This window comes from Melopsittacus undulatus, chromosome 6, assembly GCF_012275295.1.
Source record: "Melopsittacus undulatus isolate bMelUnd1 chromosome 6, bMelUnd1.mat.Z, whole genome shotgun sequence".
Taxonomy (NCBI): Eukaryota; Metazoa; Chordata; class Aves; order Psittaciformes; family Psittaculidae; genus Melopsittacus; species Melopsittacus undulatus.
Window position 1 is genome coordinate 27,016,949 of NC_047532.1, and position 16,797 is coordinate 27,033,745.

At 39.2% G+C, this 16,797-nt stretch overlaps 1 protein-coding gene across 3 annotated transcripts in view; it reads right to left on the reverse strand.

Moving 5' to 3' along the window:
- PLA2G4A (phospholipase A2 group IVA) overlaps positions 1-16,797 on the reverse strand; it is a 78,934-nt gene that overhangs the window by 21,613 nt on the left and 40,524 nt on the right. For all 3 annotated transcript variants that reach the window (XM_031047263.2, XM_031047264.2, XM_005147110.3), the window contains 3 exons: positions 14,898-14,935; positions 12,584-12,725; positions 4,118-4,254 (listed from right to left, as the gene is read on the reverse strand). In XM_031047263.2, coding sequence (XP_030903123.1) covers positions 4,118-4,254; positions 12,584-12,725; positions 14,898-14,935 — 317 coding nt within the window. The remainder of the gene's footprint in view (positions 1-4,117; positions 4,255-12,583; positions 12,726-14,897; positions 14,936-16,797) is intronic.

A 16,797-nucleotide genomic window follows, 5' to 3' on the forward strand; every position in this document is an offset into this window, starting at 1 on the left:
GTGTCAATTTATTTATTCATAAGGCAAGGAAAGTCTGAATAGGTGACATCATCAAAGTAGCAAAAGCAAATTTGTTTAAATACAATTGTTCCCAACATATGTTTCTGTCTGAACCAGTTCAGATAATCTTGCTCTTTTAATACAGATTTTACAGGTTTACATTAGATCAGCTATGTATTCACACCTGGGTTTTTCGTAAAAAGGACTCATGGCCAGCTGTTTTCAGAATACAGTCTATATATCATTCACTAGAAACACAGTGAAAATTTTTCACACTGCATTACACTATCCAATTGTTCTTCATCCAAACAAACGACATCTTCTACTTTTCACAAATTTGACATAATTACACCCATGTCTCTCAACAGACAGTGATAAATCTGCCCCCCAACTACTAGTGATAGAAAACCGAGGTTCCAGAAATGTCAGTATAGTCCAATCTGAATGAGGAACTTACCCTGGATCATACACACCTTCTGGCATTAAAAAAAATAAAATTAAAATAATTGAAAAAAAAACCCACAAGGAATAGAACAGTCCATTATGTGTTTCAGAAGAGGTAAAAGCTTTAGGGTTAGAGTATTTCCTTAGAAACATGGAACCAACATTCATATGGCTCTTTAGAGGGATAAAACTCATCCCAGGCAGATTCCCTGCTCATCTATATTTAGCTATTCCAACAAAAGTCTTTTTCCCTTACTTTTGAAGAAATAAGACATTCACATAATCTTATAATTTAGACTTAACGGAACCTCAAGATTTCTATTCCAACCTCCTGCTCAATGAAGATGCAACTTAAAAGTCAGATCAGGTTGCTCAGGGCTTTATTCAGTCAAGTTCTGCTTTCACACAAAGTATCACACGAAGTATTCACTGAGTCAGATAGAGAGAGGATGACTTTACCCAGCCTAGTCAAGTAAGGATGGGGTAATACATTCCACTGCTTGACCACTCTCACTGCAAAATAACTTTCCTAATAGCTAATTACATTTCTTTTGCTGTAACTTATGGTCATTATATGTTGTCCTTTCTCTCTGCATCTTCAGAAAGAGTTTTCTTTACATCTACTCAGTAGGTAGGTAAAGATAACATGGATACCTCCCCTACCACTATCTTTGTCTATTCCTCAAGGCTAAACAAATCCAGCTCCCTCACTTTCTCATGTGTTCTAATCCCCTAATTGCCTAGGTGGTACTCTGATAGAATTAATCCAGTTTGTCAACACTTTTATTGTACAGGGTGGCGCTAAACTGGATTCAGATGCTCTGATATTCAAACTGGTACAGTTATGATAAAATCATATTTTGTCACATCTGACATACTCCCTTGAAAAGTTCAACATTTTCTTAAAATGTAACATTCCTGACTGAAACCCTATCCCCCTGACATTAAAATCAAGTTTTAAAGTTAGACAAAAAAAAGACTACAATTTTTCACTTAATGAAAAAATGTAATGTTAAGGAGTCCAAACAGTTAAGAAATACATATTGAAGCTATCAGATGTCTTTGGCTGATGAAAATTATACAGCTTTTAAATAAGTTACATAATTTCATTTAAGAAACATCAAAACTAATAGTTGCAATATTTGTAATAAGTGTAATCTAGGACAATATTTGTAATAGCCAGTCAGGTGAAGTTCCCAACGATTGGAAAAATGGAAATATAACCCCCATTTTCAAGAAGGGGAAAATGGATGACCCGGGGAATTACAGAGCAGTCAGTCTCACCTCTGTGCCTGCCAAATCTGGGAGCAGATTCTCCTGGAAGGCATGCTAGGGCACATGAAAAACAACAAGGTGCTTGGTGACAGCCAGCATGGCTTCACTAAGGGGAAATCCTGCCTGACCAATTTGGTGGCCTTCTGTGACGGGGCTACAGAAATGATGGACAGGGGTAGAGCAGTTGATGTCATCTACCTGGGACTGTGTAAAGCGTTCGACACTGTCCCACATGACATCCTTGTCTCTAAATTGGAGAGACATCCATTTGATAGGTGGACCACTCTGTGGATAAAGAACTGGCTGGATGATCACATGCAAAGAGTTGTGGTCAATGGTTCAGTGTCCAGCTGGAGACCAGTAACGAGTGGTGTCCCTCAGGGATCTGTGTCGGAACTGGTCTTGTTCAGCATCGTTGTTGGTGACATGGACAGTGGGATTGAGTGCACCCTCAGCAAGTTTGCCAATGACACCAAGCTGTGTAGCTCAGTTGATACACTGGAGGGAAGGAATGCCACCCAGAGGGACCTTGACAAGTTTGTGAGGTGGGCTGATGCCAGCTTCATGAAGTCTAACCATGAAAAGTGCAAGGTCCTACACCTGGGTTGGAGCAATCCCAGGCACAGCTACAGGTTGGGCAGAGAAGAAATTCAGTGAAGCCCTGCGAAGAAGGACTTGGGAGTGTTAGTCAATGAGAAAATGAACATGAGCCTGCTGCAGTGTGAGCTTACAGCCCAGAAAGCCAACTGTATCCTGGGCTGCATCAAAAGGGGTGTGACCAGCAGGTCGAAGGAGGTGATCCTGCCCCTCTACTCTGTTCTCGTGAGACCTCACTTGGAGTATTGTGTGCAGTTCTGCTGTCCTCAACATAAAAAGGACATGGAACTGTTGGAACAAGTCCAGAGGAGGCCCATGAGGATGATCAGGGGACTGGAGCACCTCCCATATGAAGACAGGCTGAGAAAGTTGGGGCTGTTCAGCCTGGAGAAGAGAAACTGCATGGAGACCTCATAGCAGCCTTCCAGTATCTGAAGGGGGCCTATAATGATGTTGAGGAGGGACTATTCATTATGCACTATACTTACAGGACAAGGGGTAATGGGTTAAACATTAAACAGGGGAAGTTTAGATTGGATATAAGGAGGAAGTTCTTTACTGTTAGGGTGGTGAGGCACTGGAATGGGTTCCCCAGGGGTGTTCAAAGCCAGGTTGGATGAAGGCTTGGGTGATATGGTTTAGTGTGAGGTGTCCCTGCCCATCACAGGGGGGTTGGAACCAGATGATCTTAAGGTCCTTTCCAACCCTAACTATTCTATGATTCTAAGACAAAAGGCTGCAGGTTCATAGCACTGGGCAGGCAGAAGAGGTATGTCCCCATTCAGAATCCCTGTGTTTGAGGCAGATGTAATACTGGGGTTCAAAGAATTCTACAAAACCCTGAGCTCATAACACCCAGAGAGATCCTTTCACACAGTGACTTCACTGATTTCCTCCTGTTGATGTTCCTGTTAATGGGCTTAGGTATTCACTGAGTCAGAAAAAAAGACATCACAGCTACCTGATTAGGGCATTCTAACTGAGACATCTTTGAAGATCTTTGCTCCATCTGAGTTACAAGCTACTCAAAAAAAAAAAGATGTAATTTCCAAATTAAACAGTGACAGTAGGATTCATATAAGGCAATCCATAGTAGGATGCCCTGCAGCATGGCAGGCAGCCACTATTTTTTCCTAAATGCTGGAATACATCTGCTCAAGTCTCCTTACATTAAGAAAGACTCAATGAGTAGTTTCTAGACATCCCCAATAAATCTGCTAAGAAAAGGTCTACAGAGTCTATGACAGACCAAAAGATTTTTCAGTGATTTTGAGAATCTCTGAAAAGTCCCCCAAGCATATAAAATTTTCAACGGAATGAGTTATCATCCTCAAATAGCAAAGACCTTTTTTTCTTTTTTTTTTTTCCAGAAAAATAAAACAACACAGGAAACTATATTGGATTTACATCAACAGCTTGAATTCTTAATTTTTGGTTACCAGGATGAAAGAATCAGTTACACAATCCTAACACATACAGTACTGGCGGTTGATACAGAAATGTAGGCACGTACATGTAACACCTCTTTTCATCCATTCCTGCTCTCAAAGCTCCTAGGAAGATCACCTGGAGATAGAGCTGCCCTCCCCCCTGAAACATTCCAAAACACCTCCAGCAGCAGACTTGCTCCAATGACCTGCTATGCTGCAAGAAAGCTGCCTCCTTCTGTCTTTCTCATACTGACAGTGTATGCATAAAATTTACTGTGAATTATAACCTTAGAAATAAGCCAAGTCTAATGAAAATTCATTCTTGAACCTACCGAAAAAAACCTGTAGAAAAACAAAAGAAAACCCCTTACCATGTGGATCCCGACAGACCAGCAATATAAGTTGCACAGTCTAAAATTCCTGATTCATAAAGTGCTTTCATGACTCCAGCAAACCCTACCATGGCACGAAATCCACCTCCTGAACCCAATATCGCTATCACTGGTACCTGCATAAATGAGAAGAACAGCATATCATCACATTAATTCTGATAAAGACTTAAAAGTAGTAAATAAACATTATTCATCAATCACTAGCCAAACATACCAGCCTTGAGCAATTAACAGGTCACCATCCAGAGATCCTCACCACAGTGAAGAAACCTGTGTTTTCCAAACCTCTGCACAAGAGTTCTAACAAGCCAAGAAGAAGGTATTCTGCACTTTTTCAGCAGTATGTGTGTAAAAGAATGGCAAAATACTTTAATAAAGCACTTTGAGATAGGACTTTTAAACACTGTACATATATCATAATCCTACCCATGAAGTTACCAGTCCCCCCTAGGTTGTCTAGGCCCAAGAGTGATGTACAATATTTGTATGTCATACTCAGTACCCTTCTGCCATTAAGAGCTGGATGGCAGGAGTACTTCTGGATTGTAGCATGGGAGGAAAGCAGTGCTGAACACAGTCAATGGAAGCCTGGAAACAGCCAGCACCATGAGAGGTTTTGCCAACTTGGAACACTCACAGAATGTCAGAGCAGGCTTTCTTCCAGCTTTCTATTTATCTTGTACCCTGGGACCATTAGCAACCAGGAGGTACAAACAGACGGCATATAACAAAGCACCTAGCATGCAGTGATATAAAGGGAATTTTAATAAAATTAAATTCATGCAGGAAAGAAGGAAGATATGACTGAGGCAACACAAGGGCAGGAAGACAGCATGAATTCCCAGAAGAGGGAATGCTGAAAGCTTGCTACAGCTTACAGGCAGTAACAGAAGTCTCCTCTTTCACCTGCAGCTTTTAGCCTCAGTTCAGAGCCCTGATGACAAAGGAACAAATGCTGTCAGGGAGGATTCTGGACCAGATATCTCAGGCTACTGGATAGGAAACAGTGCTACAAGCAACAGTAGCCGATAACTTCCCCTTCTACGGAACACACTCCAGCCAGACTGATTATTCAGGGAGATCTGCTGCTTGCCCAGACTCCAGATCCATGATAGCAGTGAGAAATGGCTGCATCTCACCTGGCCTTCTAGATGCTGCTCCATGATGGTCATCCATATGGGCAACAGTGATACAGAGAAGACCCTAAGCAAATTAGAGGTGCTTTGCCCCGTTTTGGAGAAAGAATGAGGGGCATAAGCATCTAATGCCTGTGGACTTGATTTTTCTAGTCTGGAAGACGAATGGTTCAAGCAGATCCCATCAGAGTCAGGTGGCACCACTAGTGAGACTGCTGCCTACTTGACCAAGAAGCCTTGCTTGCTGATAAAGATGGTCCATGGGAAAACAAGGAATCTACCTGACAGAGTGGGAAACACCTTCATGGATTGACTTGCTAATCTACTAAGGAAGACTTGAGACTAACTTTGATAATGAGGACCTAAGTGAGCGAAAGGTGCAAACACACCTGCAGGTTCCTGCCCAGAAAGAAGAGTGTTCAAGGCTTATGTCAAATATCTCAATATTAATACACAGAGACATCAAAGAAGAAAAACTGGAAGTTCAAGTGCAGTCACAGGTCTGTGACATAATCCGAATGCCACAGACTTGGTGGGAGAGCACACATCTAGCACACTGCCATGGAGGGGTGAAGGCTGGGAAGACAGGCAAGAGAGAAGGGTGTAAGGGGGTTCTGCTCTACAGGAAAGCATACCCTTGATCACACAGAACATCAGGATGCAACCAGAGACATGTCTTTTGGGAGTTCCTGGGACATGATCAGAAAAAAACACTAGGGATGTTGTGGCAGTCAGATTCAGGCTGTTGACCAATGCGATGATGTGGGTAAGGCTTTCCCAAAAAAACAGAAATCTCCTGATCTGGCTGTGCTGGTCCTCACGGGGGAATTTTAATCCCCTTCTGAAAGGTCAGCATTGTGCAAGCCATCCAGGAAATCTGTAGGCAGCCTTGGTGACAATTTCCTAATGTTGGAGGGGCTGACTAATGCTGTACCTCACCTGCTGTGCACAGATAGTAAAAAAACAAGGGAAAATGCAGCCACTGGGAGCTGCTTGGGCTGCAGTCCTCACAAAGTGACTGAGTTCAGGATCAGGCTAAGGTTGGGAAATGAGCATCAGAGTTACGACTCTGGAATTCACTAAACTCTGGACTGTTCTGGCACTTGCTAGGCAGAATCCCCACAGTTTTCTCTGTCAGCTGTCAATTAAGTGTTGTCAACAGCACTCCATCTAGAGACAAGTCGGAGCAGCTGACCTCCAGAGGTCCCTTCTAAACAGTATTTCTACAGCTCTGCTATATCATACTCTTTATTCACTACTACTTGCTAATAGGGCACAATCACTGCACATAATCCTCCAGGTTCTTTACAGGAACAGAAAGTTACTGCCTGATTTTCTCGATTCTTCAGATTAAGTAGTAAAAAATATGTAATAGTGAAAGTAAAATACTATCATTATGCCCCTCCCTAGCTTCCTGTCTACTGAAATAATGCATAGAATTTCAAGTTCAGTTCATTGGCACAGATATCGGGCACTGCTTCAGAACTTAAAAAGCAACAAATAAGTCTACAAATTGTGTGAATAAACCACATCAGATCTCAGCATTAGTAAGTTGTTGCCCCCATGATATCCTGCTACTTAAAACTCTAATTGCCTGGTATTTGAAGAATTAGTATTTATTTAAAGAAGTCACCACTTGTAGCAAGATATGTAAGTAAAAATATACTAAGAATTTCTTTAGAATGTCTGTCCTTCTTAACCACAACCCCAAATAGAGAAGATATTAAATTTAGATATTAAATAAACTATTAAGTTACAAGACCACAGAAATTTTAAAAGCAATCCAAACAGCAGCTTTAATCCAAATTGTATCTTTGTGACAGAGCCAAAAGCAGTAAAAGTTACTAATCAGAAACAGAAGAGAGAAAAATAATATTTTGATTAGGAGTTTAAAACACATTTTATAATAAAACCATCTGATACTACTACATAGCATGAAAACAGTCTTAAAGTTACAACTAGCTTGCAAAAACTATAGGAGAGGTAAGGAGAATGTATGTGTACCTGCACACCATTTCAGCTACCACAAGACGGCAAAGTCAGCAAAAGCAGACCTAGTTACACATTGAAAATGTATCTACAGGGGTTTTATTTTATACTTATTTCCTTCTTACTTCCCAGCCCCGACTTCAAAGCTGTTCCCTTCCACTGCTTATTTTCCCCAAGTATCTAGAAATAAAATAAGTGAAATAAAATGAAACAAAAATTCACTTGCTACTATCCTCAAATGTTTTAGACTAAGCAAAGTACCATCTGGTTCTGTTTCCAAAATCTAGAAAAATGTTCCACTCTTCAGTGGTGATAAAGTCACACCCTCTTGGTTGTTACTAAATATAAAAAGAATTACGCAGCTGTGCAGAAAGCCCCTATCTGATCAAACTGGTAATCAATCAGTCAAAATTTTCACTAAAAGGCAATTTAAGGTGCCAATAGATTGGATTAGTTATAAGAAAAGAAACCATGTTACTACTGAGTTCGGTTTCTTTCTTCAGATTTCACACTCCAAGCCATGAAACATCCTTGTGGACTGAAAACACAATCACATGGAAATAAACATGCACAATGATGAGGTAAGTTGAGACATTTCTTAAGGCTTCCAGTCCACAAAAACTGCTGATTCTGGATGCAGTAAGATTATTTTATTATCTTCTTCATAAGTGTTAAGCTTTAGTAATAGAAACCACAGGTATTTACTGGCATTGGTATTCGTCAGGCACCTCCAGAGATAGCTATCTATCAAAAAAATGACAAAACAAAGGTAAAGATTTAGCACATGCCTGTTTTGTTAAGCCAACACCCCAGTAACGGAGCAGTTGCTTTGAACAGAAGAGCCATATTACTAATCACAAATTTAATAATGTACGTTAGGCTTTGAAAGCTCTTTACAAACACCACCTAATTAACCTACACAGACAAATCCCAACAGGATGAAGACGGTGGTTTGCAAGCCTGGAGAAAGTATGTGAGAAGACTTCCAAAGCACCACTATTCAATAAGTCTATTCATCAGTGAAGTGGCATGAGCACAAGGGAAAATCTGAGTTTTCTTCAGGATGCAGAAAAATCCATACGAAGGATCAACAAAGAATGTCAAGGAGTCACTAGCATCCTGACTACAAATGCTTCCTCTATACTTAATCCACAGACATTTTAGAAATCATAGATTCCTATACTGGGGAAGCATGCGTATATGTAGAGTTAGGTGGATATACAGTACCTCTTCATACCAAAGCTAAATACAAAGAGCTGCAATCACTGTTTTCAGTTCCAGAAATTAATTCAACTAAAGTAGAGGCTGCAGCTTAAGTAAGCTACCCATGGTAAAAAAAAGCTGTTGAAGTTGTGAAAAAATAACTCAAGAGAAGCATCTCTTGCACATTTACATGCATTTATTTCAGTCAACTGAATACAAGTTGTCAGGGGTGAAGGTTAAGAGACCTTTCCAGCTTTACAGAGGAAGGTAGAGCACATTTCCAAGCAGGTAGGTCTGTTAAACTAGCTTTCCATTGCAAATTCAGTTTCCAAGTTTTTTTTGTCACATTTAAGGGCAAGAAATGGTAAAATCTGAAGTTACACACACCCATCTGACAGGTTTCCTATAGGATGAACAGGGTAGAGACACAGGGGAAACAGCTGCAGACAAAGCAGATAGGAAAAGAACCAAGAAGTCATCTCACGATTGAGAAACAATGGAGAAAAGACAGGATACCAAGGTGTGTACACTTCTCCATGTACACATGCTAAGGCTAACACACTCCACTCTTTGAGGTACTCTGAACCCCAAGTCCTCAGAATCCCAGTAAAACTGGGGCAGAGGTACTAAACCCATTCAAGCAGATTTACAAACTTAGACCAAAGGGTAAGTGACTCACAAGAAAGTGATGCAGTGAGTCAATGGCAAAAACGTGAATTAAACTTGAAAGTCTTGGAGACAAAACCCAGTGCACTAATCCCTATCCAAACTGCCACACTCAGTTCTGTATGGTTGTGCCCAATTCTGAACAATCAAAAGGCTGTGCTAGCATGACTTTTTTCTTCCTATGGTTCATCTGCACAGCACAATGCTGAGGAACTCAGCTTAGATAATATGAACAAACTCCATTGAACAGGATTTAACAATGAAGTGTTTTGTCAAAACAACTGTACTGTTTCTAGGATCCATGGGGCAGCGTACAAGCTCGGCTCCACACAGTTCCACTTCAGTCAATGGACTCCTCACCTCAGCAAGAGCTGATTGCTTCATCATCAAACAAGGCATGCCAATGAAAAGGATTTGGGAAACAAGACATGCTTTAAGAAAAGCTAGCTCTGAAAAATGCATCTCAGTCATATTTTCCAGTAATCTGGGAAAAGGAAAAAAAAAAAGGCTAAAATATATTAAATCTTGGTTTAGAAATTAGCAGTACAGATGGTTCTACCCAAATGCCCTGGAAACACAGTGCATAAAATCTGGACAAGAATACCTGTGGTAGAAAAAAATGTTGCCATGGGGTACAGAGATTATTATTTGAAAATCGTTCTTCAAATCCAGCCTTAGAGAACTGTATGCTTTCTTTCACTGATGACAATATTTTTAGAAAACTGTTTAAAACATAAACTGAACAATGACACAGGTACAAGAAATCTCATCCTGTGTTTTCAGAACGTATCTTGACAGTAAGTATGGAAATTTGGAAGTACTCACTTTCCCTTCCAGGGACATATAATTATTTCACAGGCATTAAAGTCTCATAGCATCCCTGCAAGGCATGCATGTTCACAGATGAAAAAACTTAGATGAACTTCGAGTAAGTGACTTGTTTAAGATTAAATAATGACTCATAGCCAGCTAAGAATACTCATAATGTCTCCTGACTTCTGAGGCCATGTTAAGACTACAAACATCCTATAAATCCTCCTGCTATCTTCCATCTGCAGCAATAAAAGTAAAAATGACAGGTTAGAAAGACTAAACTATATTTTAATTTGAACAAAACCGGGTTTTTTTTTCCACAACTAGAAGCAGCTAAAAATTCTGACAAGTCAGCTTAGAAATACACACCTGATATATGAAAAACAGGAGCATCACATTACTTCAGTCCTTCCTAAGGTTGGTAAGCTTACAATTAGAGATTACTGTCTGATCTTGTAAGATTCATTTTAATTAATAATATTTCAGTAGTTGAGACAGTGAGGGATACCAAGGGAAGATGATGACAAAAAGAATATGACATCTTACCTAGTATTTACACATTCATGCACACATGCCACCTGCATAGAACTCATCCCTGGCAGTATTCAAGACCAGGTTGGATGAAGCCTTGGGTGATATGGTTTAGTGTGAGGTGTCCCTGCCCATGGCAGGGGGGTTGGAACTAGATGATCTTGAGGTCCTTTCCAACCCTATCTATTCTATGATTCTATGATAATTCAGCACTGAGTGCACTCCAGTTCTAACTGGATCTTGGCAGAATCATAGAATCATAGAATTATAGAATAGTTAGGGTTGGAAAGGCCCTTTCTGGGAAAGATATTATTCTGCTGTAGAAGATCAGACCAATGTCCCATTCACAGATATCTACCCTGAGAGATTTGCATTTGTTAAGATTAGAACATCCAAACTGAAAATTAAAAAACCTTAAGAACGTTTCTTTACAATGTGTACAATTTATAACAGTAAAAATAAAACAGGTATTATACTTATCAAATTCTTTCATCTTTCTCAGAAAGCTCACACAAGCACATTTTATTAGGCAAGAGCTCAAAAGCATACAACAACAACACAACTTTTCAAGGGCATGTAGGGATAGGACAAGGGGCAATGGCTTTAAACTGAGAAAGGGGAGATTTAGATTAGCCATTAGGAAGAAGTTACTTACTGTGAAGGTGGTGAGGCACTGGCACAGGCTGGCCAGAGAAGCTGTGGCTGCCCCATCCCTGGCAGTCTTCAAGGCCAGGCTGGATGGGGCACTGAGCAACCTGGTCTAGTGGAAAGTTCCCTGCCCATGGCAAGGGCTTGAAATGTAAAGATCATTAAGGTCCCTTCCAACCTAAAGCACTCTGAACACATCTACCACCTGCTCAAAACTTAATAGAAATTTAAAAGAAATTCCTTCAGTATTGATTCCAGCTTCTGCAAAAGACTGTTACACTCTGCTTATACTAAAAATATCAAATATAAATCAATATAATATAATCAAATATAAAAATATAACAAATGAATATCTGTGAATTAATCAACCCAATTAATTCATTGACTCTGTTCATTGCTTGACACCCCCAACATTACACACAAGTCTTCCTGTCACAATTCTGGGAGCAGAACAAGAAAGAGAACAAGCAGGGAAGAAAAAGGATGGAAAAGCTACTACAAACCAAGTGGATCTGTACCAAGTGTATCCTTAATTAACTCATAATAATGCAGTGTTTTATGAGCTCATTGAAAAGACCAGCAGGGTTTGACACCCTTCCTCACTTTGATGTGACCCAAACCACCATCAGTATATCCGGATCTGTTGTCTTAACTTTCTGTTGGCTTGGTATAGAGCACCAGCAAGTTAATGAAAACTGCAGCTTCTCACATTCTCTAAGAAATAAACTTCAGAAACCTAATCATGTAAAATGGGATAAAGGGAAAGAACAAAGAATTTAAAAAATTACTTAACATTGAAACAGCTCATTTCCTGCCTAATCTTTTAGACACAAAGGCCATACAGCAGGGCCATTTTAAAAGCCCAGGCTGGATATCAAACATGCAAGGGCAGGTTCTGCAGTTGGGCATGTGCCCAGAGCCACCACATGCTTCTTGTGCAGCAAGTATTTTGCACATCCTTTAGGCATTTTTCAGATGACAATCTCAGCTCAGAACCAACACCTTAACAAAGCATGGAACTCAGAGCAAAATGAAAACCATGGACTCCTTTGCCCAATTTTAACCTAGACACAGCCTGCTAGTGTGTAAGAAATAAAGAACCAGATAAAAGATACAGAAGTTTATTTAAGGTGCCAGTGCAAATGAAAAGCTGTGATTTCGATCTTATGATGGCATTTACACGTGTTGTCCTTTTGTCCATAATGGGCATATCTTATTATATAAGTGCAGCTTCATTTTGGCATAGGATTTTGTCTCCGTAAAATTTAAGCTATAAATTTAGAGCCCAGGAAAAATTATTCTCCAGCCTAAATGTTGTATGCGCTACAGAAAAAAGAAATTTTTTGGGTTCTGCCATCTGTGCTTACACTGAACTTTTTTACCTAATGTGTCTTACTTATCCCTTTAAAAGACAAACGCAGGACTCCAAAGGTTCCTGATGGGAACTCTCCAAACTTACATCACGGGAAGTGGTCAAGTTTTTGCTTTTTTCCTCTCCTAGAAATGATTTCATACTGTGCATGATATTATCTTTTCGCTGGTGCCGAAATTTCTTCTCTTCATCACACAAAGCCATGCTGAACCGGAGATCAGTTGAAGAGCTATTTTGCAAAAAAGACAAGCTTTAACATAAAGGCATAATTAAAAAGAGAATTTAAAATATCACCCGGGGAAATAAGTGGAAGTAAGAGTAAATCCTAATAAACTTACATAAGCTGAAACAGATAAAAAAAACCCAAACAATAAAATGAAATAGCATAAAATAAAACAATTATTATTCATTTGACACAATTGCATCAGCTAATTCTATGGAGTGATGGACACGAAGAACAATGACACACTGCATCTTTACATCTTTAAGACATTTTATGCATTTATAAGACATTTTATGCATTTTATATGGAAAAAGCATTGTTCTCATACTAGTGAAAACCAAATGCAAAATATGCAGCTTCTAGTGCTGTATAATGTGGTCTTCAAAAAAACTAAATTAAAATGTAGCAAATGAGTTCACCACTCATATAACTATGAATCTGCAGAGTAGAATTTTGAATTCCCTGCAAAGAACCGTAACAAAAAATTTTCATACATTCCTACTAAAATATACTCTTTGTAAGCTTGAGGTTCATGCTTAGGGAGGAGAGCATAATTTTAACTCTGTATCCATTCAGTCCTACAATCAAAAACTGTGGACGTCAACTGGCTGACCACAGGGAAAACTAAGGCTTTTTATCTAGCTTTCTCTCCATATTGTGCGATCAAAAATGTACATAGGGCTGCATAAAGACCTCAATACTGTACTTAGAAGCTACAACTTCAGTTCCCACTTCTTATTTTAGGCATCATGGCAGGATAAATAATTTGAACTGTCACCTCATTTGGACTCACTGAACCTGTATGTCATTCAAAGGATTGGAACTAAAACAGCTTCCAGAAGTACTGCCTCCAGAAGACCACAGTGAGGAGTGTACAAATTCATCCTGCTATCCATCCACCTCATTGACATTCCCATATTCATAAAGATGGGGTAAAAATGTTTGTGGATACTTTGATGTGTTAATTACAAGGCAGCAGTTTTAAGAGTCCTTTATGAAAACGTCAAAAAGGATCTATTTGGGCATGGAAAGTAATTATTCAGATTAAAAAAAATAAATAAATAAAATTATGTCATTAAATAATAGGATTAAGAAAAGGAGGGGAAAAGACTGCCTAAGGCATGTAGCATAACTGTAAACAAGAGGTCCATTCAGATTCCAAAATCCGTGCAGCCATCCGAGAGTAACAGAGCAGAACTTGATCAGATCCTTTAGTTTAATGTATTTCAAAGCCTACTGCCTAAGAACAACAAAACATAGCCAAGCATTTTCTGTTTATTTAATGTCAGAGATGTTAAATACCTGTAATATACAAACCCAAGGTTTAGGGGTAGTCTCAAGGACCACCCACGTATGCATCTTTGCTAGTACAAAATAATGAGGAGAAATTATCCCTGAGCGATGTTTGTCAGTTACCAGAATCATTATGAAAGACTTCTACATTTACAGTTACAGTGCTCAGCACTGCTATTTACAGTTACAGACAATAAAAAGATTCTTTAAATGCTTTGCTCTCAGCAATTAATTTTTAGACTTTAAGTCTAAAGTTACTTTTCTTATTATGCCTCAAGGTGATTTTGGTCTTTCACCTAGGCAGGCTAAGAAAGAGGGAGAAAGACAGCTAGAGAGGGAAAAAAAAGGGAGGCATCTGCTTAGCTTTACACAGGGTGAAATCCTGCCCCTACTGAGATCTTCACCTTTGACTTCAGTACTGCATGGTCTTAAAATTCAAATGCATTTCAGGGGCAGCTTTATAATGAGTATCCATATGTGCTAACAGTTAATGTGAGATGCAAAGTTACCACAGAAGATAATGAGGATAACAGCTAAATCATGACTTCATTAGAGAAAAGGCCCTTGAAAATGAAAGCACTTAACATAAACCAGGACAAGAAATTCATATATTACGGCCTTGTTCCTGCAAATATTTGGAAAGGACACAGTTGTTAGTACAAGTAATGGTATTTAAGTCAACAATAGAATTAAAATGTGAAAATAACCTTCAATTTTAAAATGTCCTGATTCCAGTACATGGTATTTCTGTGTTAAAACAAGAAGCTTTGTAGTCTACCTGACATGATTTTAAGAAAATTCTCATGGAGTAAAATAAGAAAATACCCTTGCTGCTAACATATTTTTCACCCCCTTTTTTGTTTTTAATTAATATGAGACACTTACCATACTTCAAGAGACAATTCCAAAGTCATTTCTGTGACCTAAACAAGAAATATTTAAATATGGTTACACCACTTACAGAGGGAAAAACATCAACACACCAGGAACAGAAACTACTACTGTTAGGATTTTTATTTAGACCATTTTTTCTAAAAAGGAGGACATTTCTGAAATATGTGAATGAGTTTCTTTTCTGTTTAACTTATTTTTTTACAGCACACAATGTGATTCCAAAATCGACCACTAACACTGAATACAGTTGAAAATGCTGCTAGGTCCTGACTTTCATTCATCAAATCCCATTGTTTTGGCTTTCTTCCCCTGATAATTGGTTTTTGACAGTGCTATTCACCTTTGGCCTGAAGGGATCTAATTGTTTTCACACATTTATGATCATTTGCTTCTACCACCAGCCACAGTCTATCTGCCACTTGCTTCCCAGTTCACTGGGTAAACTTCATATTCAACTTCTATCTGACACAAAGACTTGTAAGGGAATGAATTCTCTGTGTTCCATATGAGCCACCAAGTGTCTTTCCACAGTTTAATATAATAAATTATCAATCAGGAAGTGTGATTTCTTTCAGGTTTCTGAAAGAGGCAAGTAAACTAATAAATGCCACTACAAAATTATTTCACTTGCAGACCACATAGATCCACCTGACCCATAAGCTATGGGTTGATCTCCTCTGCCTTTCATAGAGCAATTTAAGGGGTTGCCTGCAGGCAAAGGTTAAAAAAATATGGTTAAACCACCAAGTGCATTTAAGACAAAACCCAAGAGTAGGAGGCTGCTAGAACTAAGAAAAAATGGACAGGCATTCTCATCTCCTGAAGCTCTCTCACATGCAATGGCCATCTACACATTGGTACAGCCTCCTAGGAGTGTAACAGACTCACACACAGTGTCTTGTTTTACTGCCTGTAGCTATAAGTGGAATATCCTCCTTGTTTGTGGTATGTGATCACTAGGAATGGAGCTAGAACACCTCAGGCTGAAGATTTGCTTGACACTTAAACAGAATAGTTAAGCATATAGAATCGCAAAGCTGCCTCTGGCCTCCCACATTTCACAAACCTGCCAACAGGCCAGGTAAACCTGGCACTCTGCTCTCTGGAATGGAAATGGTAAATTAGGTAGTGAATTAACAGAATGGTGGAAAAAAGGAAAAGGCAGAGAAATAATAAAAGGAGAACGTGAAGAAACAGAGTGAAGAGTCATTTACAGAAACACTTCAAAGACAGGGTGGCAATTACATTATTCTAGCACCTGATATTACTAATTTAGAAAGCACTTCAGAAATCATGCAGTGATCCAATGGTTGAAAAAAAAAATGTACACATGGAGTATTAAATAAACCCTTCAAGTGAAACATTCCAATAGGGAACCAGCATGCTATTTTCTATACCTTATACAGACTGCCACAGAAATCTCAGGAATTCATGTTGTGTATACAAATTGTCTACATTGAGCTCAACCTGACTTAGTGTTCCCTCACTATTTGCTTATAAATTTCAGTGTATTTGGCTTTTTTTACTGAATTTTTATCCCATTCTCTATTCTCTACCAAGCTTTGCTTAGTGCTGATGAGAAATTAAAGCATATCTGTAACACGGCAATGCCTCGCATTATTGGCATGAGCTTTGTAAACTGAGTTCTCAAAATTTATTCCTCAGCTCTATCTCTCTACCTCACCCTGTGCCTGGCAGAACCAGGCAACTGCAGTCAGCCCATACTGTGGCAAAATTCCAACTTCTCTAATTAATTGCTATATCTTACATATCACAGAATCAAGGAATGGTTGAGTTTGGAAGGGACCACTGGGTGTCATCTAGTCCAATCTCCCTGCTCAAGCAGGGTCATCAAGAAGAGCACATTGCTCAGGATTGTGTCAGACAGCTC